General features: G+C 37.8%; 1 protein-coding gene across 1 annotated transcript; it reads right to left on the bottom strand.

Moving 5' to 3' along the window:
• On the bottom strand, positions 1 to 23,497 carry RARS1 (arginyl-tRNA synthetase 1). The gene is made up of 15 exons (XM_068536337.1): positions 23,405 to 23,497; positions 21,966 to 22,100; positions 18,685 to 18,873; positions 17,621 to 17,729; positions 16,829 to 16,929; positions 15,860 to 15,981; positions 14,794 to 14,914; positions 12,458 to 12,587; positions 11,370 to 11,474; positions 8,435 to 8,613; positions 7,961 to 8,070; positions 5,568 to 5,673; positions 1,450 to 1,622; positions 1,061 to 1,308; positions 1 to 220 (listed from the first exon to the last, which is right to left on the bottom strand). Exons 1-15 carry the CDS (start codon positions 23,447 to 23,449, stop codon positions 111 to 113), a joined length of 1,983 nt encoding a protein of 660 aa, XP_068392438.1. The 5' UTR covers positions 23,450 to 23,497; the 3' UTR covers positions 1 to 110.
• Between the last annotated feature and the right edge of the window lie 2,395 nt (positions 23,498 to 25,892).

Raw genomic sequence — 25,892 nt, 5'->3', positions numbered from 1 at the left:
TAGCTGACAAATTTCTTTTACTTGTTTTTGTATCCACATGATTGTAAAAAAGCAAACAATGCTAATGGCCACTTTGGTAAAAATCACACAGTGTTCAAACCTAAGGAGGATTACATTCTTTGGACAGGCTTTATTCCCAGGATATCAAACCCCTTGGCCATGACAGCAGCTACTGCTTCGCACAGCAGCATACGCCACATGTTCACCTTCAATACTTCTCCTGAGAACACAGAAAAAGACAGTAAATTTTCTTTTTACAAATCACTATTAAAGAATGTATGTTACTTCTGGATTTTACTGAGAAGTGAATAGCCCAACCCATAGATGTTTTGGGGCTTTAACTAGAATCACCTTTACCTTAAACTATAAGGGGAGACAATCTAAGAAATAAAAGTGTTCTGTTCAAGAAATCTGTTTTCAACTGATGATAAAAGAGATACAAGGCCTGCACTGATTAGACTGTAATTTTATCTTTCTTTTTAGAGTTCTTTCCTAGGCCTCATGGTCTGAATTAACTATAAACTTTAACACCATAATGGTGAGATTTTTTTCCTAATGAAGTTTTAGTTCTCAGGCATGACTCTCAGAAATGCCTACTTGCCATGTAACACATTAATTCAGTCTACTTCATTAACTATGTAACAGGGTAGAGCAAAAAGCCTCCAAAAGGTATCATTTTTTTCCCCCAAGGGTAGTTTTCGTTATCAAGAACCCCAAAGATTCATTCTGGGACCCTCAGTCACACTGCTTTTGTTGGAAATGTCCTATACCTAGTGGCCTTCCAACTGTTTTTCTTTGGACTCTTATGGTTCCATCCCATGTGCCTGAGGGTGGGGAAACTAGTCAGTTTGGGAATGGGAAGAATTCCGTTTATGCTTTTATTAGAGCTAGCTCAATTTTGTCTTGTGTGTATGATATGGATTAATGTGTAATTGGGGGAAAAATGGGGGGGGGAGGTGGTTTCCATAAATAAAACAAATTGAAAACCACCTACATCCAACTCAAATAAATGCCTTGTTGATGCCCAATCCCCAAAATGACTATTAGATGAGCCACTCACCAGTTTGTCGATCTTTCTCCACACAATAGCAGCTATCATAGAATTCTGTGAAAGTAGTTGCCAGCTCATAGATATAATCACAGAGAGTGTGGAGAAATAAGTCATCTAAAATCTTCTGCAGAACCTCAGGGAACCGCAAAATGCACCGGCCTAGTTTCCATTCCTTCTCATGGTCCAAAATGATCTTGGTCTCTCGAGCAGCTTTCTGGAGCATTTCTTCATCAATACTGGCCAGACGTGCAATCGACCTGAAAAATCAGGTAACAGCCATCATTTCCCTTTGTTAAGTACATTCTTCTCCATTGAAACATGTAATAAGAAATGACTGATATAAACTAGAAATGATCATCATTTGATTCAAAATAAAACAATGCTGTACCCACAATTACCTGATTCTAGTGAAGGCATACAACAAGTAAGCCGCTGTATTTCCTCTGTCATCCAGCATTTTGTCAAAGGAGAAGATATAGTCATTCAACCGGTTATGGGAAAGATCAGCATATTTGATACAGCCATAAGCAACAGATGTCTGAGCAGCCTTCAATTCCTCTGTGGTTAAGACCTTTTGGAAAAAGAAAAAAATACTTCATAATCCTGTCTCATAGACAAAAGATGGGCGGAAGGAGCATCTAATGGTGCTTTTTAATCAGTAAACTTTAATAAATATCAACACTTGAGGTAGGAAAACATGGACCAAGCTACAAAGAAGGGAACAATGAAAATACAATTCATCAGCTCTGCATAACGACGAATGTTTCCATGAGAAGCTTGATTTGTAAATTATGAACTGTCCGCTTGAATACGTTACTCAGTAAATGAGAAACTGAAAGCACCAATTATTAGTTTATATCCGCTTCATTCCATCAAAGATTATGAGGTAGCTTACAGGAAACAAGTACAGTAAAATAAAAACAAAAATTAGGGTCAGGTAATTAACTGGAATTAAAATAGGGTGTCAAGAACTGGAGATCTAATATTGTTTTGCTAAATTTGGTCATACATTCTGAAGCATTATTAGGTCACAAGTAAGTAAGTAAGGATTTCTGTTCTGGACATGATGCAGTGGCTTGAAGTAGACTAACCCTTCCAGCAAAATCAACTACTTAAAAGCTGAATAAATTATATGAAACAACTGTCTGAAGTCACCAGAAAGCACCAACACAAGGACACCATCAAGACAACCAGCTGGTATGCTATCTGTCAGCCAGAAACCCTAACTAGGAAGATGATATCATCTAGAACCATTATAATTTTTCATCCACAAGGTCAGATGAAATGACTAAAAACCAAGGAGGTGAGGTAGGGGGAGGGAGAAACAAGACAATAGAAACAACAAAAACAAGTCAACAGCAACTTTAAAGTCTGGAATTGTTTAAAGAATACTTATTAGCTACAAAGAAGAAAAACAGTAATTTTACAGTGGAGAAAACTGATAGTATCACCTTAACAAAGTGATCAAAATTAATATTAACAATCATGAGAAATTTCAACATCATGTGCCTCCTGAAATAACAAAGTGAGAAGAACTCCTGTCTTCCCAAGACTGCATAACTGGAATTTAATCATGAGGAAATACCAGATAAATCCAGCTGAGGGGCATTCCACAAAAAACCTGACCCTTCGTAAGTGTCAAGATCATGAAAGTCAAAGAAAGAGCAAGGAACTGCCCAGATTAAAAAACATTAAGGAGACATGAAAACTAAATGCAACATGTGATCTTAGACTAGAAAAAGGACGTCTGTGAGACAAATGGCAAAACTTGACTAAGGTCCGCAGATTAGTGAATTGTATTGCAGCAATGTTAATTTCCTGATTTTGATAATCATACTACAGCTGTAAGATGTTAATGTTTGGGGAAGCTAATATGGGAATTCTTTGTACTATTTTACAATTTTTGGTATGTCTGAAATTATTTCAAAATGAAAAGCTAAAAGAAAAATTTCAAAATGAAAAGCTAAAAGAAAACTATGATTAAGGTATTCAAATAATTAGACGAGAGACAAAATTGGATGAAAAGCAAAATTTCAATAGACATTTGGAATACAGAACAGCAAAATATCTGAAGTAGAAAAATACTCAAAATAAAGCACGGAGAGAAGAAAAGTGAAAAAAAAAGTGAAAGACACTTTGGGAGACAGTCAAAAGTTCTAACATAATATATGTACTTAGAATTCCAGAACAGAATGGGGCAAAGATGCAATATTTGAAGAAATATGGCTGAGAATTTTCCTAAACTGATGAGGAGCCCAACCCACAGGAAGCTCAGCAACTCCCAAGCAAGATAAGTACAAAGGAAAGAACGAAACTCCCTAACTCCCTCTCCAAACCAAACCTAGGCAATAAAAAAAACTGCAGGGAGGAATAAAGTTCACAGGAAAGGGTAAATACGTGGATAAATATAAATGAATAGATGGTCTAAAACAAACACTGTACAAAAGACTTGAACGGACCCTTCACAAAAGACACCCAGATGGCCAATAAGCAATGGTCAACATAAATTACTCATCAGAGAAATGCAAATTTTAACCATAGTGACACACTAATACACATTCACCAGAAAAGCTAAAATAAGACTCACAAAAAGTTATAGTAGAAGATATGGGGCAACTGGAACAATCACGTATTAGTGGTGAGAGTGTACAACGGTTACAACTCTCTCCTTGGCACAATTTTTAATAAAGTTAAGCATAAGCCCACCCTACAACCCATCAATGCCATTCCTAGATATACATCCAAGAGGAAAGTGCATGTACCCATAGAGTGGCTTGAACAGCAATGCTGAAATTAGCTTCTTATTTGTAATAGTCAACAAACAGAAACAACCCTAATGTCCACCAACAGAAGAAACATACTACTATTATCTAGGGACTTCCCTGGTGGCATAGTGGTTAAGAATCCCCCCACCAATGCAGGGGACACAGGTTCGAGCCCTGGTCCGGGAAGATCCCACATGCCGCGGAGCAACTAAACCCGTGCACCACAACTACTGAGCCTGTGCTCTAGAGCCCATGAGCCACAACTACTGAGCTCATGTGCCACAACTACTGAAGCCTGTGCGCCTAGAGCCCATGCTCCGCAACAAGAGAAGCCACTGCACACCACAACAAAGAGTAGCTCCCGCTCACCACAACTAGAGAAAGCCCGAGAGCAGCAATGAAGACCCAATGCAGCCATAAATACATACATACATACATACATACATACATACATACATACTATTATCTAGCAATAAAAAGAAGTGAACTACTGATACACCTGGAAAACAGAACACATGTTATGATTTCATTAAAGTCCTCAAATAAACAAAAGTGATCTATGGTGATAAGAAACTTTCCGGGGTGATGGATATATAACTTGTTTGGTTGGTGTTATCATGTCTATACATATGTGTGTGTAAAAATTCATCAAGCTTTACATTTTACTGTATGCAAATCAAAACATACTAGCTGAAATGGCCAAATAAATAAAAGAGTCAAAGCAGTTCTTGTTATCATGCAGACTAAACAAATTTATTAGGTGACTAAATTTTCCAGTTTTCATCTGATTGTGCCACTTGTGCCTAGGCCAGAACTAAAAGGCAAAACCATTCTGGAGATACCAACTGGGTATACCTGACAACCACCTACTGGAAATAGAGAAAAAAAGTATTTTACATTTCGTTTTGCTAACAATGGAAAGGGAACAGATGGGAAGAATGTAGCCTTACAGCCTGCCTTCATGCTCTCTGGATTATCAGTGATCTACCCAAACCAAACAAGAGAGTGTGTCCTCAAAGAGCCTTTTTTTTTGTTTGGCTCTTTGATGTCTACATTTCTTCCTATTCTGTGTCTCTTTCTGTTATTTTACTCTTCTGTTTATAGTAATTATGTTCATTCCAAAATACCACTTGACTTGCAGGAGAGTAAAAGACCTAAGACTCTTTGAATCTCAATCCTTGACCTCTGTTATTACCATCTTAAAAAAATTTTTTTTTGATGCTTTTTTTCCCACTTTGATGCAGTTCCTCCAAATTCCACACAGATCCAACCATAGTCCTTTCTAAGGGTGCTATGAAAGCCCATCATGTTTCCTACTCTGATGGCTCGTCAGTGGCCGAGAGTGGTAGGTGTTTACTGCTATGATCAGTCTACAACTGCTCCCAGACAGAGGAGCTCAGCAGATGTACACTCTAATGTAGGCTCTTCACTCAGACTGTCTCAATCTTCAATATTCTCCCATCACTGGTTCAAAGCAGTGACAGGTGAACTGCCAATAAGAAGCAGAGATTCTATGCCACATTAACAAAGGCGGAAAAGGCCATGGCCTTTTGTAATAGCCAAGAACTGTATTTTCACTATAAATACTCAACAATTCAAGAAACAAACTGTGCAATAAAATCTGAGTAACATAAGCCTGTCAAAAGTGGACTGACTCCTTATAATCCTCCCCAGTTCTCTCAATAAAGACAAAAATAAAAAACCACAACACAATGCATGCTACACAATACACAAATAAGTCTTTGGATTACCTTGTCTCTTTCTTTTTCCTTCAATTTGTCCATGGAGCGTTTTAGTCCTTCTTCCAGAAGGTCCATGAGGCGCACTGTTTCACCTGATCGTGTTTTAAACTTCTTCCTAATAAAATTTAAATGTCCCAGTTAAACAGATTTTGAAGCAGACCCTCCAACTTACAAATCTTTGAAAATTAAGGTTTGACACTGCCTTATTCAGCTGACAACCAGGGAGGATGCCAAAAGAAAGCAGATACGGTCAAGTGTCTTTCATCTATAACCCTCAACTCCAAGCATTCTATGCTTTAGGCTCCTAATAGCATTCTCTACATGTTCACCTTCAATTCATTCGCTAAAACGGAAGAAAAGAAGACATCTGTTAATTTGTTCATTTTTCTGAACACAAAGTTTGGCTCAGTTGTTTTACCTTCTTAGAAAATTATTAATTACACTTTTGCTTCTAGAATTGCTTGGGAAATAAGCAAATTCTTAACTGGAATCTTACTTGCATTTCTCTGAATAGTAATTCCACCTGTCCAGTGGTAACCAACCCTAGAAGCATATCAGAATCACCCTGAGAACTTTAAAACTGGATGCCAGGGTCCCATTCATACTCACTGAAATCAGAATCTCTGTGGACGGGGCAAAAGTACTGATAAGCACTGCCCTGGGCAACTGCACTATTAAAAAGCATTTCATGAAAACTGGATTTTACCTATTAAAAAGAAGTTTGCAAGACATCCAAGTATATGATGTCTTTTTCTTTCTTTCTTTCTTTTTTTTTAAGTTAATAAAATCCTTCAATCCCAATAATGGTACAAAGGAAGCATGTTTTTCTATCTAACACAAAGTCTGCCAAAGTAATTGTGATACTTCCTGTTAAAGTTATATGTTCAGAGCTGCCTTAAAAAGGATCATCTTGCCCTTCATTATAGAATTAAAACTCCTTTATTATTCCAAAAATACATTAAATACTTCCATAGCTTTCCTTATACCATCCCCTCCCCTCCTTGAGTGTTCCAACAACTTCCAGACCTTCTGTGTGATGAAATGATATCCATCATAAAGCCTAGCCAAAATGCTAAGAAAGCCTTCCTTAATGTCTCCACTTTGCAATAACTGGTCTTTTCCATTATTCCCTACCTGCGCCTGCCTTGAATTTTTGTTTTTTTGTGTTGGTCTACTCCTCTGACCAGTGGTTCTAATAAGAGGGATGCATATCTGAACACCAAAAGAGCTTTCAAAAACAGATGCCTAATACCCACTGTAGACCTAGTAAGTCAGTAACTCTCCTGGTAGGGCCTGGCATGTATATTTTAACAGGCTCCACAGGAAACTGCTCTGCTTTAGATGACAGGCTTCTTCAGGAAGGAGCCCATGTTTTATGTTATCTTCATGTACACACTGTGGAGCACCCAGCCAATGAGGTGCTCAATAAACAGGAAGATGATCAAATAAAATGATAAGTTATTTACTGTAAAAAGCCTTAAAACAGAAAAATTCACTAAATAATAGATGGCAGAATCTGAGCATTTTAATGTCAATATTTAAAATATGGTAGGCTGCTACTGGCTAACTATCACTGATATTATTTTTCTTTTTTATGGTGTAGGACACCATAATTACATGATACTGAATGCAGAAATATAAAACAACAACCAAAAAAAGTAAAAAATCCCTTAGCCATTACATGATAAACAAATTAAATGCCAATGTATAAATATTGGTGATAAACATCAGATATAAAAGGTAAATGTGTTAATTTTCTCCTAACTGTAGGAATAATCATCTAAATGTTAGTCAAAAAAACCAATAGTTAGGAAACTAAGATACTATAAAGCAATACTAACACGAGGGTTAGTTTTTCAGCTCTTTCTTAGGACCATGAAAACGACAGTAAGGACCCAGTGTCTTCTCATTACAAAAAAGCGCAGCTATACAGAAGAGTCATATGTTACAATTAGATGTTTGATCTAAGGTATTTAGTCTGCATATAATCTTGTATCTAAAATAAATACCCTGACACCCCTAGCCTGCCTTTTACATGCTTAATTAGGGCTTTTGTACACTGGCTTGTTAAGCATCTTGAGCTAGCTCATGCAGTTTTTAGAAACATCACCCACTTTTATGTGATGGTAGTATTTAGGCCGTGTCACCAAATCTAAAATGATATGGTGATTAAATAGCTAAGTGATCCTAAGACAATATTAAATGTAAGATGTTAAAAACTTCTCTAAATTCTCCCTAAAAGGCTACATTCTCTGGCAGTGATAAGACATAGGTACAAAACAGCTCAGCTGCGTACACCACTACAGCATACGTAGACTATGGTATCAAATGAAATATAGCCTCTTTCAAAGAAATGTGGGGGTCAGGTGTGTCATTTCCACCTTCAGATTTTCCAGACTTACTTGTCTTCCCCCAGCACCACACCAAATCCAGCATGAGACACTCGAGTTACTTCAGGGTCATACCAACCAATCATTTGAGCAGCACCAAATGTTGTCTGGAAGTGTAAAGACTACAAAGAAATAGAAAGAGAAAGTTACTTGCTAAACTTTCTAATTAAAAAAATAACTTAAAGCTCTTCTGCTTAGGAATAAAAATTTGTAAAATTCAAATCACTCACACATCTTGTAAGGCAAGTAAAGTTGTAAAAGCTCTTCTTTATTCCTTATATATGAGAAAAGGAACACCCCTTCAGTTTACAGAGACAAGCGGGAAAGCTGAGAAGTATACAAGTTTGGCCAAATCCAAACCCTGTTCTTTCCCTTATATTACATTACTTTTCTGAATTTTTGTAGGGAAATTTATAGGGTCTTATAGGGCCAAATGCCTCACCAATCGGACAATGTAAACATATACAAATCTTCAAACTCACTTACTTGTCCACTGTCCACCACATAGACAATTATATCTGCTTTTTCCTCAAATAGTCTTTGTTTAATAGCAGCCAGGTCAGATGTATCATAGGTATAACCTCCATCTGATTTTACTATGGTTAATGGTATGGAACATCCTGGAACAAACACAATCTTTCTGCCATCATCCACTTGCACAAATCCTAGAAGAAAAAAAGACTTTATTAATAACGTTAAAATAATCTTAAAGGACTATAAATGCTTAGCCATTATAGGATATTTATTAGAGAGCTCAAAAAAAAAATCACAGGATTTTTTTCCTCAATGTGACCTAGCATGAGCCTTGGAAAATGGCTATTGTCAAGGTTGTCTGGGCACCCAGGGTGTGTTCAGGGCACAGGTGAGATATCCTGGCAGTTTTCTGGACTAACCCTACACTTGACTCCCAAACTCTTCATAGAGCATCTCACTGGAGCCCACCTGCTCAGCAGACACAGAACACGGAAATCTGTGCTTTGTTTTCAAGCTGGAGTCACAGCCTTCCTTTGGGAGAAGGATGCAATTTTTATCATTACCTCTTAAAATGTATTCATTCATTTACAGTTTTAAAGTTAAAACTGCAACAGAGTTCAGGAGACAAACATGGCAGGATTTAGCATTTGGAGTGATTAGTGAAAAGTAAACGTAAAATCATGTTCATACACTCATGATGAAAAAGACAAAATTCTTGGATGCAAGAAGGGACAGGAGAGTACATGATGGTAAAAACAGCTATCTTTGAGTGCATGCTACCATGTGCTAAATACTATGCTAAGCCTTAAATTCAACCTTCACAATAACTCTATGCAGTAAGTACTGTTATTACTGGTTTTTTTTTTTTTACACTTTAGGAAACTGATGCTTGGTAAGGTGAAGGCAGTATAAAATGCTGGTTAAAAACAAACTCTGAAGCCAGACTGCCCAGGTTTGAATCTCAGACTTATTACTTATTAGCTATGTAACTCTGGGAAGTTACTAACTTCTCTGTGCTTTTCTCATTATTAAAATTTCATTATCTTAAGTGTACAAATAAAATATGCTAGAGAGGGTAGAGAAAAAGGAACCTTCTTACACTGCTGGTGGGAATGTAAATTGGTGCAGCCACTATGGAAAACAGTATGGAGGTTCCCCAATAAACTAAATCTAGAGTTGCCATATGATCCAGCAATCTCACTCCTGGGCATATATCTGGACAAAACTATAATTTGAAAAGATGCATGCACCCCTATGTTCACAGCAGCACTATTCGTAATAGCCAAGACATGGAAACAACCTAAATGTCCATCAACAGATGAATGGATGAAGAAGATGTGGTACATATACACAATGGAATATTACTCAGCCATAAAAAAGAATGAAATAATGCCATTTGCAGCAACATGGATGGACCCAGAGATTATCATACTAAGTGAAGTGAGTCAGACAGAGAAAGACAAATACCATATGATATCACTTATATGTGGAATCCAAAATATGACACAAATGAACCTATCTACAGGACAGAAACAGACTCACAGAGAACAGACTTGTGGTTGCCAAGGCGGGGGGAGGGAGGGAGTGGGAGTGTGGGGTTAGCAGATGCAAACTATTACATATAGAATGGGTAAACAAGGTCCTACTGCACAGCACAGGGAACTATAGTCAACATCCTGTGATAAACCATAATGGAAAAGAATACGAAAAATATGTATTTACACATACGTGCATATATATATATATGTAACTGAATCACTTTGCTGTATAGCAGAAATTAACACAACATTGTAAATCAACTATATCTCAATTTTAAAATTTTTTTTAAAAATTTATTATCTTAAAAGTATGGTCCCTAGGCTCCAGAATGTGACTAACAAATACCATTTCTCATTCAAGGAACCAAGTTTCCTTGGAGATATCAGATTGGCTGAAACCAGATCTAAGGCAAATGGTCGAAAAACATAAGAGATATTAAACCTAATTTACAATAATGCTAAAAACAATCCAGTTGTCACATCTGGAAGATATTAAGAAATTAATTTATTATTCTGAAAATTGATAAAGAAAAATAAAGGACCAAGAATTTATACTGTTTGTCTTCTATGAATTGTACCTCAGGATAACCAAAATGATGATGTGACAAAGTTCTGCACATGAGAATTCCAGGTAACAAACAAAGGAATGACAGAATGCCACCGTTTTCCAATCTCTAATGAAACAATGGAGCAAAGTCATGACAATCAACAGCTGCTAAAACCTCTAGGGGAAAGTCTAATGGGGAAATTAAAGGATAGATCAGGCTGACAACACCTGAACCCACTAATTCATCTTAACATCATAATAAGAGAGCCAACTAAAAATTGGCATTCTTGCAAATAAACAAAACAAAAAAGGGAAGAAAAGAAAAACACAAACCAGAATTTAATCAAACCTTTTTAGAAAATACAGATAGAGGAATTGTTACATAACACCATATGGGAATCTCTGTAAGACAAACGGCCTAGTTTCTTCAAATAAATGAGAAAAAAGGATGGGGCTAACGGAGAGAAACCCATGACCTACAGAATTTATAGTAAACAAATGTGCAGACACTGAAAAAAATACTCATGATTAAGAAAGATTATGAATCAACTTGGGAAGTTTGAACTCTAGACTCACTATTTAATATTAAGGAATTATTAACTGTCATGGAATAATAATGGTATTGTGGTTTTGGGGTGGGATGAAGGGTCTGTTGTTTCAGAGACAAACCAAAGCAGTTATACATGAAATTATATGATATAAGCAGTGTGTATAGGAAGATATAGACATAATAAGATCGGCCTGCATTCATAACTAAGTTGGGTAACAAGTGCATGGAGTTGGGGATCCCTATAATATTCCCTCCGCTTTTGCCTATGTTTGAAAATTTGTATAATAAAGTTAAAAAAAAAAAACAACTCACCTCTATCTTCAAACTCCTTCACAATATCATTCATCCTATCTTGATAGAAGGATTCTCCCCTCTCTATTAAAGAGATGTCCAACGCCTCATAGATTTTATTAAACTCTAGGGAAAAAGTTACCAAATAAAGAAAATGTGTAATTTAAACAAATAGGAAACATGCATCTTACCTTAGAAGAAATTTATTATTTAACTGAAGCATTTGGAAGGAAATTAATTACATGAAAATGTATGAAACAGAGCATTACATACATACTGCCACTTTTAAAATTTGGAAAGAATATAGCAAGATACACATCAAAATTATTAATAGTGGGTAGGAATACAGATAATGTATCTCCTTTTTTCCTGTCTACATTTATTTTGTTCCTGCAAGGAACAAATACCTTCTGTAATTTTTAAAAAATTTACTCTTAGAAAATGTAAATGAGAAGAAAAAAAGAAAAGCCTTTCCTATTTAGAGGTCAACTGTTTACTGAATTTTCTTATATATATTTTTTCTAATTTGTACCATTTATCTGTTTGTCTAGCCATGCATTAATGACACAAGATAACCTACAGTACCACAACACATTTTACTGCCTAGCGTGGCAAAACAGCCACCAGCTTTTTCCAAAGATCTACTGGCTATTCTTGTTCATTTATTCCTCAAAGTGACCTTTCAGATTATGTTAAAATCGTCTTAAAACCACAAATGAATGTGGAGAACTAGGGGATTCTGCATGACACTCTATCCAAACATTCTATTCCATCCTTTTGTGTATTTCCCTTCATTTTAGCCCTACACATTCTTGGATAGACTTATTCCTAACTATTTTTATAGCTTTGGATGCTACTGTGAAAAGCATCGTTTTCTTTCCTACTTTCTTTCCTAACTAATTTTTCCTGACTTCTAAGGAAGTTAAATTTTGCACCTGCCTGTCTTTATAAACTTTCTTTGTAGTTTCAACTTCAGAAAATACTTAAGAAAAATAATCTATTTGCTAGTCCTTGAAAATTTAACATGTCATTCAAGGTCAATTTTGAAAACTCAAGAAACTATAGGCAATAGTATCTGTTAGATGAATGAACAAAGCCCAGAAACTCACCTTGGCGGGAGACATCACAGATAAGCTTCCAAGCTTTTATGATGTCTGGATTTTTACTCTGGAGCAAAACAACACACTGGTATGCTCTCTTCTTAAATTCCTCCTCGGTATCAAATCTCTTCTTGGATTCCTGTGTTGTTTTAAAAGAAAGGTAAGGTTTGTAAAGAGTGACCCCCATATTTCTAGATAAAAAATTTGTACATTTCTCAGTAAAAGACCTAGACAAACCCCACAAATAGACCAGAGTGAGGAAGTAAAAATTTAGAACACCAGAACAAGTGCTCTATCTCAACAAAGAGTATTGTTACAGATGAATGTGCCAATAAAACCCTATTATTTCCTCTGAAATAATTTTTCTTAAAAATATAAAATTCTAAAAAAAAAAAAATATATATATATATATATACACATATATATATAAAATTCTCACCACAGTGCTACCTCTACCTTTCCAATTCACACCAATGCTATGTTCCAGGAGAGTAATAATGAATAGCTAACAGATGAGGAGGAATTTTCTGGGCTCTATTTTCCATTCTGGATGAGCAATTTTTTTTGTAATTAAAAATACAATTGCTTTCATTGTTTTTATATCTATTTTGAAAGCAACACATGCTACTAAAAAAAAAAAAAAAATTATTGTTAATCCCATCCCCAAATGACCAGCAATAACATTCTGATGGAAATTCTAGACATTTCTTTATAATTACAGATCTATGTGTTTAAAAAAAACTGGAAATACATGGCTTTTCTTTTACCTTGGTTTTAAAATTTAGCAATGTATTAGAAACATTTTATTGCATTAACAGATTTGCCTCATTATATTCAGTGCACAGAATCCCAAGAGATTATAAGTTATTTCACCCATCTGATATCAGTAAACAGTTTACTTTCAATTTTTTCATTAGAAAATACATACCAAAAGACAAAAATAACTTCAAAAAACCCAGTAACAACCAACCAAAAAACCCACAAATGTTTACTTTTTAATGCAGTAATTCTATTCTTGGGATACTGTCTATCATAAGGAAACAATTTTAAAAAGGAAAAAGCCCTCCATGTATGAAGTTTGAGCTCCCCCAAAATGGGGGGAAAAAAAATCCAACAATAGGGAGTGAAATAAACTTCGGTCCACAAATCCAAAATAATGTGCTGTTATAAAGTAATATGAAAGAGTCTGATAAAATGTTTAACCGTCAGAATACAAAAATGATATTATAACCACAAATGATAATGTTTGAATGTTTGTATACGGATAAGTAAAGGAGTCACACTAATTGATTTAAAATTATGGTTTATGGTAAACTGTCTTTAAAAAGCTGTTTATGAGAGCGTGGCATGGACATATATACACTACCAAATGTAAAACAGATAGCTAGTGGGAAGCAGCCGCATAGCACAGGGAGATCAGCTCGGTGCTTTGTGACCACCTAGCGGGGTGGGATAGGGAGGGTGGGAGGGAGGGAGAGAGGGAAGAGATATGGGAACATATGTATATGTATAACTGATTCACTTTGTTATGAAGCAGAAACTAACACACCCTTGTAAAGCAATTATACTCCAATAAAGATGTTTTAAAAAAATAATAATAAAATACTTTTAAGAGAAAAATACTCCATCAGTTGAAATCATATACTCATGCAAAACATATGTATATCAATCAATATCTTCCCTAAATACTAATTGTGTTTCTTGGTATATTTTGAAAAATGTACCATTTCAAACCCTGTAAGACATAGCTTTTGAAATCTACTAAGTGAATGAAAACTTATATTAAGTCTATGCTGTAAACAGTAAAACCAACTGTTTGAAGGTCCATTTAGGAATACGAGGCTGTTACAGTAGTTATCCCCTAATTGATTAATTTTTTTGAGACTGTTCTCCAGCCCCTCCTTTCATCCACACACAGAAAATGGTAAACTTGTTGTGTAATAGACATGACTCTGGTATTTCTTCCTTGTAAAAGATCATATATATTAAAATCTTATTTATGGAATGAGAAAAAAAAAACAAAAGCAAAAACTGTTTATATATACTTAACAATGCTTTCAAAATATATAAAATGAAGACGATAACTACAGCATCAGAAATTTTTAAATATTAAAATGTATTTTGACTAACAACCTCCTAAATTCACTTAAGAATGGGTAATGTGGTAGAATTAAATTTTTAACATACACCAATTAAAAAAAGCAAACATAATGTGTTAAGGAACAGAGAGTTTAGCAACTGTTATAACACAGTAGCTTCAAATACCATTTTAAACTCCTAAGGACAACAAATAATTGTGATAAATGATAAACACACAAATAATAGAATAATAAATGAAATCAAACCTTATAAAAAGCCTGAAGATCCCCAATGGGAGGTGAAACTGTTAGGTAATCCGGAAATCTGTCTTGCAGGTGAGCAATGAGCATGCCAAACTGGGTTCCCCAATCTCCTACATGGTTTAATCTAATACCAGACACAGAACATAAAATCACTTTAAAATGATAAACATGGTTAAATTAGAGGAATTATATTCCATTAGGAACCACTAACATTAAGTGCCAGTACATCACATTTAGTAATATCTTTTTATGGAGGTGTTTCCTCAACTGGTCTGAGAGGCAAAACCAGGTCTGTTATGTTTAGTATTGCATACCCAGGAATGGAGGCTGCAAATAGCAGGCCTCTAGGATTTGCTGCATGAAGTTCCTATCAATGGACAGTGATCTGTTTATTGTGTAGTTAACTGGGACAACGGCAGCTGGGCCAATGTTGGTCATTACCACAATTTTATGAAAATTTAACTTTTCAACTAATTATTTAGTGTAATTAGTGGTTCCCAAATGTCAATGGACAAAATTCTTCCAAATATGTCAATCCAACCGCTTCTCATTCCTCACGGCTTTCATCTAATCTCAAACCACCAGATCATCTCTTAACTGGATTATTAAAACAGCCTTCTAATTCATTACTGTAGTTCTCCCTTATTTGCCTAGCTTCTTCACAGAAACCAGAGTAATCTCTAATTAGATTACATGCCCTACTAACTGAGACTTTCCAATAACTTCTCACTGCACTTAATAAAATCCCAATTTCCTACCATGGCCTACAAGGCCCAGCATAATCTGTTTCTTGCTTACCTCTCCCACTGGAATATATACCCCTAGTATACGGGAGACAATCAAGAAATATTTGTGGAACAAATGGGGGAGCTTTTTCCTTGGTTCCACCCCCTACCCCAAGTCTTAAAAGCTGTTAGTCCAGAGGAAGGGCCAAGGACATAATTTAAAAGCCTAATGGGTGATTATGAAGCAGAACCACACTTATGAATCACTGATTTAGTCAGATTCTTTCTCAAGTGACATTTTCCCTTGTCTATAGAAATCTCCAAAGAAAGCCAAGAGTACATACCGCAGCACGTTATAGCCTGCAAACTCAAAGAGGCGGCACATGCTCTCTCCTATGATCGTTGACCTGAGATGGCCTACATGCATCTCTTTAGCTATGTTGGGAGAGGAAAAGTCAACTACAACCTAGGATAAATAATAAAGATTTTTTTTTTAAAGGCATATAAACATTTTATTCTGCTAACACAGTCATTAATAACATTTAATAATAAACTTAAGGGCTTCCCTGGTGGCACAGTGGTTGGGAGTCCACCTGCCAATGCAGGGGACACGGGTTCAAGCCCTGGTCCGGGAGGATCCCACACGCCACGGAGCAGCTGGGCCCGTGCGCCACAACTACTGAGCCTGTGCTTTGGAGCCCGTGTGCCACAACTACTGAGCCTGTGCTCTGGAGCCCGTGAGCCACAACTACTGAGCCCACATGCCACAACTGCTGAAGCCCACGCGCCTAGAGCCCGCACGTGCTCCGCAGTGAGAGGCCACCGCAATGAGAAGCCCGTGCACTGCAGCGAAGAGTGGCCCCCGCTCGCCGCAACTGGAGAGGGCCCGTGCACAGCAGCGAGGACCCAACATAGCCAAAAATAAATAAATAAAATAAATAAATTTATTATTAATAATAATAATAAACTGAAGACTTAAACGGTAGCTTGCATTGTAATTCAATTGTGTTAGGTCTTCTGATGAAACCTGTCCATTATTAACTGAAAAATAATCAAATTTGTTTTAACAAATTCTATTCTCTATTTCAGAGACAACTCGTAAATTTACATCGGTTGGCTACCTCAAATGCTTTATGGATTGAAAGGAAAAATCACATAGCAATCAAGACCCAGGGGAAAAGTTACTTCACAGCTATGTTCATAATCTCAAAATATTAATGATTAAATCTCAATATAAAAAGTGAAAGCCATTCCTAGTTACAACTAACACAATTCTAATGTATTATTATATCAATCAAAAATTGTACATATACCTTTTTGTTCTCTCCAATGGCAGGTAGTTTAACACCATTCACCAAGAGGTTGGTCAACTGTTGTGATACAAAGCCCTTTCTTAAGTGGACATTAATAAAACCTAAAGAACAATAGAGAAGAGAAAAAAAATCAGATAGCCTACAAACTTGAGGACTGCTCACCCCCAAAGTCTTTCTCAATGTCACTTATGCTGGCTCCAGAGCCTTAGTCTGGTTCTGGCAAAACTTTTCAGGCTTCCAACACCACTTAGGGCCTTGGCTTGAGCACTCCTGTAAGTTCCCTGTTTCAGCATCTATTTCAAACCTTCACCACTCTTCTGAAAGCTTCTTACTTAATTCAGGGCCCCTTCACTCTCAGCAAATGATTTGTTCACCTCTTAACAGAAGAGAGATGATCCTTTCGTACAGAATACCTGCCATGATCTATCTCCTTTTTGCTGATGAAAAACTAAGCCAGAGGGAGATAAAGTAACTCATCCAAGACCAGGGTGGCTAAGTCTAGTTTAAAACTACAGTTTCCTAACTCTCAATCTAAGGTGCTTTCATCATCTTGTTCAGTATACAAGTTATAACCCTATGTTTATATTTAAAATGGTTTTCTTGGGAATTCCCTGGCGGGCCAGTGGTTAGGACTCGGCACTTTCAAATCTGTGGGCCCGGGTTCAATCCCTCGGTCGGGAAACTATTGGTAAAATCCCACAAGCCACGTGGCACGGCTAAAAAAAGTTTTCTTATTTCTAAAGGACTCAGCAATCAATACAACTACTTAAGAAAGATAACATTATGACATACCAGGACCAGCAATTTCAACGTTTTCAATATATTCATTGTCTGGGAGGTGTTTGATAATGTTTCCAGCAATTTCTCTTGGATTAACTTTCTGTTCCTTGGTTTTGAGCATCTATAAAACATAAATGATTCATTACACAACAGGTTTCAGCAAGGTACTAGGAAATGCACAACTGACAAAGCATCAGATACATTTGACATAAGACCCATCAAAAGGCAGAAAAGCAGAGACCAATGACCTTGTAAAGGGATAGATTAAAGCATCAGACATCAAAGTGCCAGAAGGAATAAAAGAGTGCCAAAACCACAGGACCTCCATTTCAAAATGAGTTGCCACAACTATCTAGAGCTTTTTAATGAAGACTTGTAAAGTCTTTAGTTATAATGCCCGTTTCCAGGATATTCACATTCTTAATTTTCAAATATTCAGACTTGAGTAATAAATAGCACCCTTATAAACTTAACCCCAGTGCAGACACATAAAAATTATCTAGAAAAAAATCTGGTCTCTTTAGATGAAGCCTTTCTATTCAGCAATGAAAAGAAAGCAAAAAGTCCCAAACCAGGGGCAATAAACTACTAACACATTAGACAATGTAGCTATTAAAAATAGGGAACTCCTCTAACTGAATATGAAATACACAAGCCCACCTCAAAGACACATCTCCATCAAATATTTGATGGGAATGCTGGTTCTAGACAGCTAACTTTTAATCCCTCAACAATAACACATTGCCATCCTGGACACAAAAGGAGGGAAGTGCCAAAACAATACCAACCATTACCCTTAAACACTGAGAATATATATAGAGAAAATATATATATATATATATATATATATATATATATATATATATATATATATATATATATATATAAAATCTAAATATTCAAATTAGTGCTTTTTAAAAATTAAAAACATACATTCCCTTTCTTCAAGTTTTTCAGAACTGTGGAAAATGTTTCCACTGAGGATACAATTTGCTATTATTTATGCAAATGGTAATGATAATTATAATGCTTAACAAAATCAAATCACCAAGAATGCTTTATAATAATATAATCACCTGAGAGATACCCATAGCACTATTACACTGATAGTCCCCAAACTTGGGCTGTTGACTTGGTGTCACTATCAGTGGAGGATTTTCCAAATCTGGATAGGCAGCCTTAATGGCACAACCAAAGACCTCTTGTAGGCAACTATTGATGTTAAGCATATTTTTAGTTGGTTTGCTCCTTTCTGCTTGAAGACTCTGTAAGAAAAGAATGAAAATGTCAATAAATTCTAAATTATCATACAAAATTTTCCCAAATATTTTGAGAAATCTTGAAATGTCTTGAGAAGAACTGAAAGGTAATATACACTGATAGTGTAATACTCTCATACCTAGGATATGCTGAGAAACATTAATGGGACAAGTCTATCCCACAGCATCTAAGACATACATGTAAAAATGTCCTGAGTACTTTCTTTCTACAGTTATTTTATCAGAACAGAAATTAGCAATAGAGAGTAAGGGGCTGATTGGATTTTCTCAGCTTCCCTAAAGCACTGAGAAAATAATACAAAATAAATCCTAAATAACTTCTTATCAAATGCCGGAACTGAAAGCTCTATGGACAAAAGAAATAAAAAAATACATTCTCTCCATTAAAATGCTGACTCCTTCAAGGCATGAAATGAAACAGATAAAAAATACTGCTGGGTAATATTAATATATCAGAATAACGGGTTGTTTTGTCTCACTGCTATTCCCATGTTGGACTACTACTACCTCCTATTTCTCACTTTCTCTGAAGTGGAATATACTCATTTAAGATGGTGTAGAATTAATTAATTACCTCTATTATTGCACTTTTCATACCTTCTCCAAATTATCTGTCTGTACCACCAGACTTCTGATTGCAAAGAAAGTGTCCTATTTATGGCTCGATCCCTGGCACCTAGCATTGTACCTGCCAGGTAGCAGGTCAAGATGACTGGTGACTGAACACATATGCTCATAATGGAATACAAATGAAAATGCTGCTACAAAGTAATCACAACTTTACATAAGTCAAAATGCCAATGATGTGCAATATGAATGGCAACAATAATGAAAACTATGATTCGAGTAGTACTGAACTGAGTACTACTGAGTAACTTGAGTCTCAAGAACTGAGTCAAGTGCTTTATTTATTTATGTGCATTATTTTACTTCATCTACATAACAGAAATTCGGTTTGTGACTACTATCATCATTTCCCTGTGGGCTAGAGATTAAGTAACTGGCCAAAGATAACAAAGGCAAGTGGCAAAGTCAGGACTCGTGGTCAGTACTGCTAGAATGGAGCATTTCAAGTTCTTTGCTTCCTCGGCACACTCTCTACCACATGGAAGAAATTATATTCTTTAAACTCACTAAAATACTGATTTAAATTTTTAGTTAGTCAATAATTGACTCCTCTGTGATGACACACTCAAAAAAGGGGAAGATACGCTTTTCACAATCTAAAGATTTCCAATAACAAATATTGGGTTGGCCAAAAAGTTCATTTGGGTTTCTCTGTAACATCTTAACGGAAAAACCAGAACAAACTTTTTGGCTGACACAATACTAAAGTTATTTAGATATGATCCTAAGACCCAAAACCAATTGTAGATAAATCTCAATCTATTTTTAAAGGCTGGGAATATCAGTATATATGTATGGATGTGTGTATGTTTTTGTGTGTATATATGTAAACACACGTATATGAATCCATTGTACTTGATTTCTGCACCATGCAATTAAGTATTTGACTATAATTAAATATGCAAGTCTTTTCTCCCCCAAAATGGTAAGTTCCATGAGGTTAAGAAATATTACATATGGTACAAACATCTTTGCTATAACTCAATATAAGCATTCTGAAACACCTCACATTATGCAAAAAAAAAAAAAAAAAAAAAAAAACCTCCTAAAACCACAGAGCTTATGAGAAAATTAGCATAAGAAGCAGATCACTCAAAATCTGTGATTTTGTAATAAGAGCACCATCACACAGCAATCTTAACATTGTCACTGGTGAAAAACGTACCCCTAATTCTAATAAGTACTAAGTAAATATAAGACTTAATCTTGGCGGGGGAGGGGGGGAAGACAGCTCAGTGGGAGGGGGTGTAAGGAAGAGTTGAGGCTGTTGAGTTAATGAAAACAAGGGCAAAAATGCCTCTGAGACAACCATCCAACACGTGTTTCTAACTCAGAGCATGTGGCCAAAGTGAGCCAGAGGAAGAGGGTAGGGAGAATGGGCATTCCTCACTATTTATTCTTCTGTGGCTTGCTGTTCTGTGTTGTGTACTTTGTATTCAGTGCTGTTACTCAGTAGGGCAAAGTATCTGTGAAAGAACCAATATGCCTTCCACATTACACTGACAGAATTCTATTTACAATTAGAGCTAGTTCCCATTATGAAAATGTGTATTAGAATACATTGTACTTCCTTTTGTATCTTTTCCCTCCTAGACTCTAGCCCATATTAGGGATTTAATAATACCTCTGAATTGAAATAAATATAATAGGGAAATGAGTAGAAATAAGTGCAGAATGAATGAGGTAATCAGAAAGGTGAGATATTTTGGGGGCAATTCCATGGAAAAGGAATTTTGTGACTTTAGAAGACTCAAAGCTATTTTAAGCAGAAGAGATAGGTAGGTAATAAAAAAGACTTCACGGGAGTGGGGCAGGCAGAGTCTAAGATGAATAAATGGGGTAAGCTTTGGAAAAAAGGTATAAGGCCAGTGCAGCAAAGACCATGCGAGGAAAGTAGTACACACACAGGAGAACAATTATGGGATGCGTCACCAGCAGGCCAAGAAATTAAAATCCCAACTGAAGCAAGCTCATTATGTTGACAAAACTTATAAACACTGTTAGATCATGAAGTCATTAAATAACCAGTACAACACAAGCTTCATGGAAAAAAATGTTCTGAAATACTAAGTGGAAAAATATATATATATATATGACGCTGTAAAATACGGAAGTAAAACTGTACAATAACAAACTTAAAGCAGAGAAGGGCTGCGAGTGTATTTAAAAATATTTCCATTTGATAGAAGCAATTATGCAAAATTAAGCTGGCCAAACACTTAGTATGATGAAACATTTCAAAGGGCCCTAGAAGGACAAGAGCAATTTCTCCATCATCTGCACCAACAACTTAGTCCTAACTTGTCTCATGCAGGGAGAAAGGACAGGGTTTCTTCACTCCTTTTTCCAAATTCCTCAGGGCATGCTTTCAGAATCTTCGAGAACAAGGATTTTAAGAAAAGACACAATAATTTAAATTGTAGAATGAAACCAGAACCCAGAGTACTCACCTTCTGAAGGATATTCAGCCGATACTTTAATTTTAAATTTTCTTCCCGCAACTGTTGCAAATTTGAAGAAGCTTCTGAACAGCTGCAGTTTTTCAGCCGATCAATTTCAGCGGTCAGAAACGTAATCTCTTTCTCCTAGGAAAGAAAAGCCACTTTGTTCGGTCCCTCATGACTGATGACTCCCACCACATAATAAATTGTACCACAGGCTTACTTCCTCCTTTCCCCTCCTCTACACCTGGGTGTGGCAGAGGTGATGGGAATGAAGGAGTTTCCTTTGGATAAGCTGTGATTTTTCTTCCTTGAGGTTTCTGATGACATTAGGATATTATCCTTGATAAGAAAAAATGAAGCGTGTGTGCTGGCGGGGAGAAACAGGAGTGTTAAGCATGCAAGGGGATAAGCTTCGGATCGCTTGTTTCTTTTTTTGGCTCAAGTGCCACCCCTTCTGCCTTTTCTGAGACAAAAGGATTCTCCCATTTCTTCCTCTCTTTGTTTCCAGGGTCGTAGGTCCTAGACCAGATGTTCTCCTCCAACTAAAGACATGTCCAGTCGAAAGAAAATCAAGCTTCCAACCTAACTGCATTACTCAGGGAGACACGCCCTCACTTTAACTGTCAGATAGTCTACCTGGACATAACTACAGCCGAAAACATTGCCATAAATGAGCATACATTATGTTCCAGGCACTGAGCCAACACTTTTCATAAATTATCTCTATTACTCTTATCACAACCCAGCGAGAGGGTACTTACAGTCCCACACGGACAAAGACCGTGCGAGGAGAGCAGTAAAGAACGTGCCAATTTACCTGACCAACTTATACCGTTGTGAGGGATTTGGCATAAAGCAGTGCCCGTGATGAGATGACACTCCGTAACCTACTTTCCCATCACCCCTCCCAGCCCTCCCCACCTGGGCCTAGAGGGTAAGGGAACTGTCACTTTTTGACAAACTATGATAGTTCTTCCCCCCACGAATACTGAGGGCAAGAGAGCAAACTCCAGCTTGATAATGAACCACTGCACAGGCTTTTCAGGATTCCTCTTGCTCAGCAGCACGGCGAGAACGGTGGCTGAGCTGCAAACAGGACCCAGGGCTCCTCTGCCTGGTCCCGCGCTTCCACCGAGAGCGCGCGCGTGTTCGGGAAAAGACGAGCACTGCTCGAGGCTGTACTCAACACGCCAGGCTCCAGCCCAACCCCCCCCCCCCGGACACGCTGGCTTGGGGAAGTCAGAGAGAGGGGGGACCCTCCCGGGCCTGGAAACCACGGGTTCCTCCTCTCCCACCTCTGGGAGAGCGTTCCTGGGAGGGCATTAGCTTCCGAGGCAGCGCAGGCCGGTCTCCGCCTCGCTGCCGTCGCCTTATTGCTGCCCGGGCGGGAGCCGGGCCCCGGCGCCTCCCTTCCAAACCTTCCCACCGGACCCACGCTGTCCCACCTGCTGCAGCAGCCGCGCGGAGCAATGAGCAACCAACCCGTCCATCCTCTCGTCAGCGCCTTACCCACCAAGCCGCCGGAAGCGGAAGCGGCAAGCCCCGCCCGGAAGCGGAACCCCTCTCCCTCTGCCTTTCCCGACCCCGCCCAGCCGTCTCGTGGGTGTCGCCTCTGCTGCCACCTGGTGAAATCCAGGAGACACTGCGGGGAGAACCCGCGGGAATTTTCTGCAAGGATTTGGGGGGCTGCAGCCTTTAGATTCTGATGTTGGGACGAGGGCAAAGGATTTGAGGGGAATCGGACCAGACCTGCTCTGTGCTCGACTGACTTGGACAGAGGCACTTAACCTAAAGCCTTTGTCTCTCAAGGGCTTCATTTAACCCTTCTGTGAAATGGGTACAGAACTAACAAAATCCATTAATTTATTCAACAGCATTTATTATGTACATTAATATGCCAGCACTATGCCAGGCGCTGGAACACAGCTGGAAACAAGTCCGACAAGGTCCTTACTTTCATAGAGGTTACATTTTAGAGGGAATAGATATACCAGACAAGAAAGTAAATAACAGTTAAGAATCCGCCTACCAACGCAGGGGACACAGGTTCGAGCCCTGGGCTGGGAAGATCCCACATGCCGCGGAGCAACTAAGCCCGTGCGCCACAACTACTGAGCCTGCACTCTAGAGCCCAAGAGCCACAACTACTGAGCCCGCGCACCTACAGCCTGCGCTCCGCAACAAGAGAAGTCACTGCAATGAGAAGCCTGGGCACTGCAACGAAGAGTGGCCCCTGCTCACTGCAACTAGAGAAAGCCCGCGTGCAGCAACAAAGACCCAACTCAGCCATAAATAAATTTAAAAAGAAAGTAAATAATAATCTTGAGGGTTTTTTAAAAATTTTTTGGCTGTGTTGGGTCTTCATTGCAGTGCGTGGGTTTCTCATTGTCCTGGCTTCTCTTGTTGTGGAGCATGGGCTCTAGGCACGCGGGCTCAGTAGTTGTGGCTCATGGGCTCAGTAGTTGTGGCTCGTGGGCTCTAGAGCGCAGGCTCAGTAGTTGTGGCTCACGGGCTTAGTTGCTCCACGGCATGTGGGATCTTCCCGGCCCAGGGCTCGAACCCGTGTCCTCTGCATTGGCAGGTGGATTCTTAACCACTGCACCACCAGGGAAACCCCTCAATGAGTTTTAATTGCCAGGAAGATAATGTGGTAGAGTCACTTGGGTCAGGGAAGGTCTCTCTGAGCAGGTAACATTTGAATTAAAATTTTAAACAGCTAATCTGGGATTTAAGTTCTGAGAAGACAGGGACGTTAACTGTCTTGTTCACTCTTCCCTGGAGCCCCAGTGCTTCAAACAGTGGTCTCTAAACTTTTTTGCTCTCTGGCCCATGAATGAATTTTTTAAATTCTTACTATAGTCTACAGACTTTTTAAAGTTGACATCTGAAAGCTCTTGCAACAAATTGAAATAGTGGTAATGAACTATTTTCTGGCATCTTGTTTCTTTTGTAAGTGCTGTTAATGTATTTTCATCAAAACCATGGAGCGGCGAACTTAGCTCATCCAATTTATGGAAAATGTTTACCATATTGATTAATTGGCAAAGCCAGTTCTCTTTGTCAAGTCAAATAATTCATATCATTTTTACCTATTTTTTTTTGTTTTTGAAGTTTGCTTTCATTTTTATTTTTAAGCCAAACACAAGTGTTAATATATGTCCCTGTGACACGTTTTTACTTCTCTAAGAGAGAAAGATGGATGGAGGGAAGGATGAGTTGGTGAATGGACAAATCAATGGACAGATAGATGTCCACCTTTGTGCCTTTGAAACAAAGCAGGAAAAAGGGTCATCTTTTTAGTAAGTTTCCTTTGCTTGGTGCTAAAGGGGTTACCCTCAGGGGAAATTCTTGAAGTTGTAGAGAAGCAAAATCTGCCACCTCAAAATGTGTCTCTTTGGTGTGAGGATTATTTTAGGCTGATTATTTTTATGAAACAGAAGACTCGGGAAGTCTTTCTTTTTACCTTGCCCTTATCGGCCTAAAGAATTTAGATAAAGGGCCTGTTCCTGGAATAGAGCTATCACCATCGATATCTGCAAAGAATGTGGGCTAGGTGTACTGGGGGAAACTTGGCAGGGCCTAGAGATCAGAGCCCACTCTTGTCTCCAACGTTTATTTACCCAACACTTCCTTTTCCATCTCTATGTGAATTGCCTTCCTCCCCTTGGAAGTCCCAAACCACTACCCACAATGCCCTCTTTTGTCTTTAGCTGAAGATGGTATTTAAGGTGGCGGCTTGGGCCATTTTGGGAGTTCCTCATTTCTCCTGAGTTTTTCCCATGTATACATATTATTAAAATTTTCTGTGATTTCTCCTGCTAACCTGTCTCATGTCAATTTAATTCTTAGACCAGGCAGCCCGAAATATCTAGAGGGTAGGGGAAAATCTCTTCCTCCTTGACAAAATATGCCTTGTTCAGTTCCTGTTAGTTT

Source organism: Eschrichtius robustus, chromosome 2, assembly GCF_028021215.1.
Source record: "Eschrichtius robustus isolate mEscRob2 chromosome 2, mEscRob2.pri, whole genome shotgun sequence".
In the NCBI taxonomy this organism is placed as follows: domain Eukaryota; kingdom Metazoa; phylum Chordata; class Mammalia; order Artiodactyla; family Eschrichtiidae; genus Eschrichtius; species Eschrichtius robustus.
This window is presented reverse-complemented; position numbering and strand designations above follow the sequence as displayed.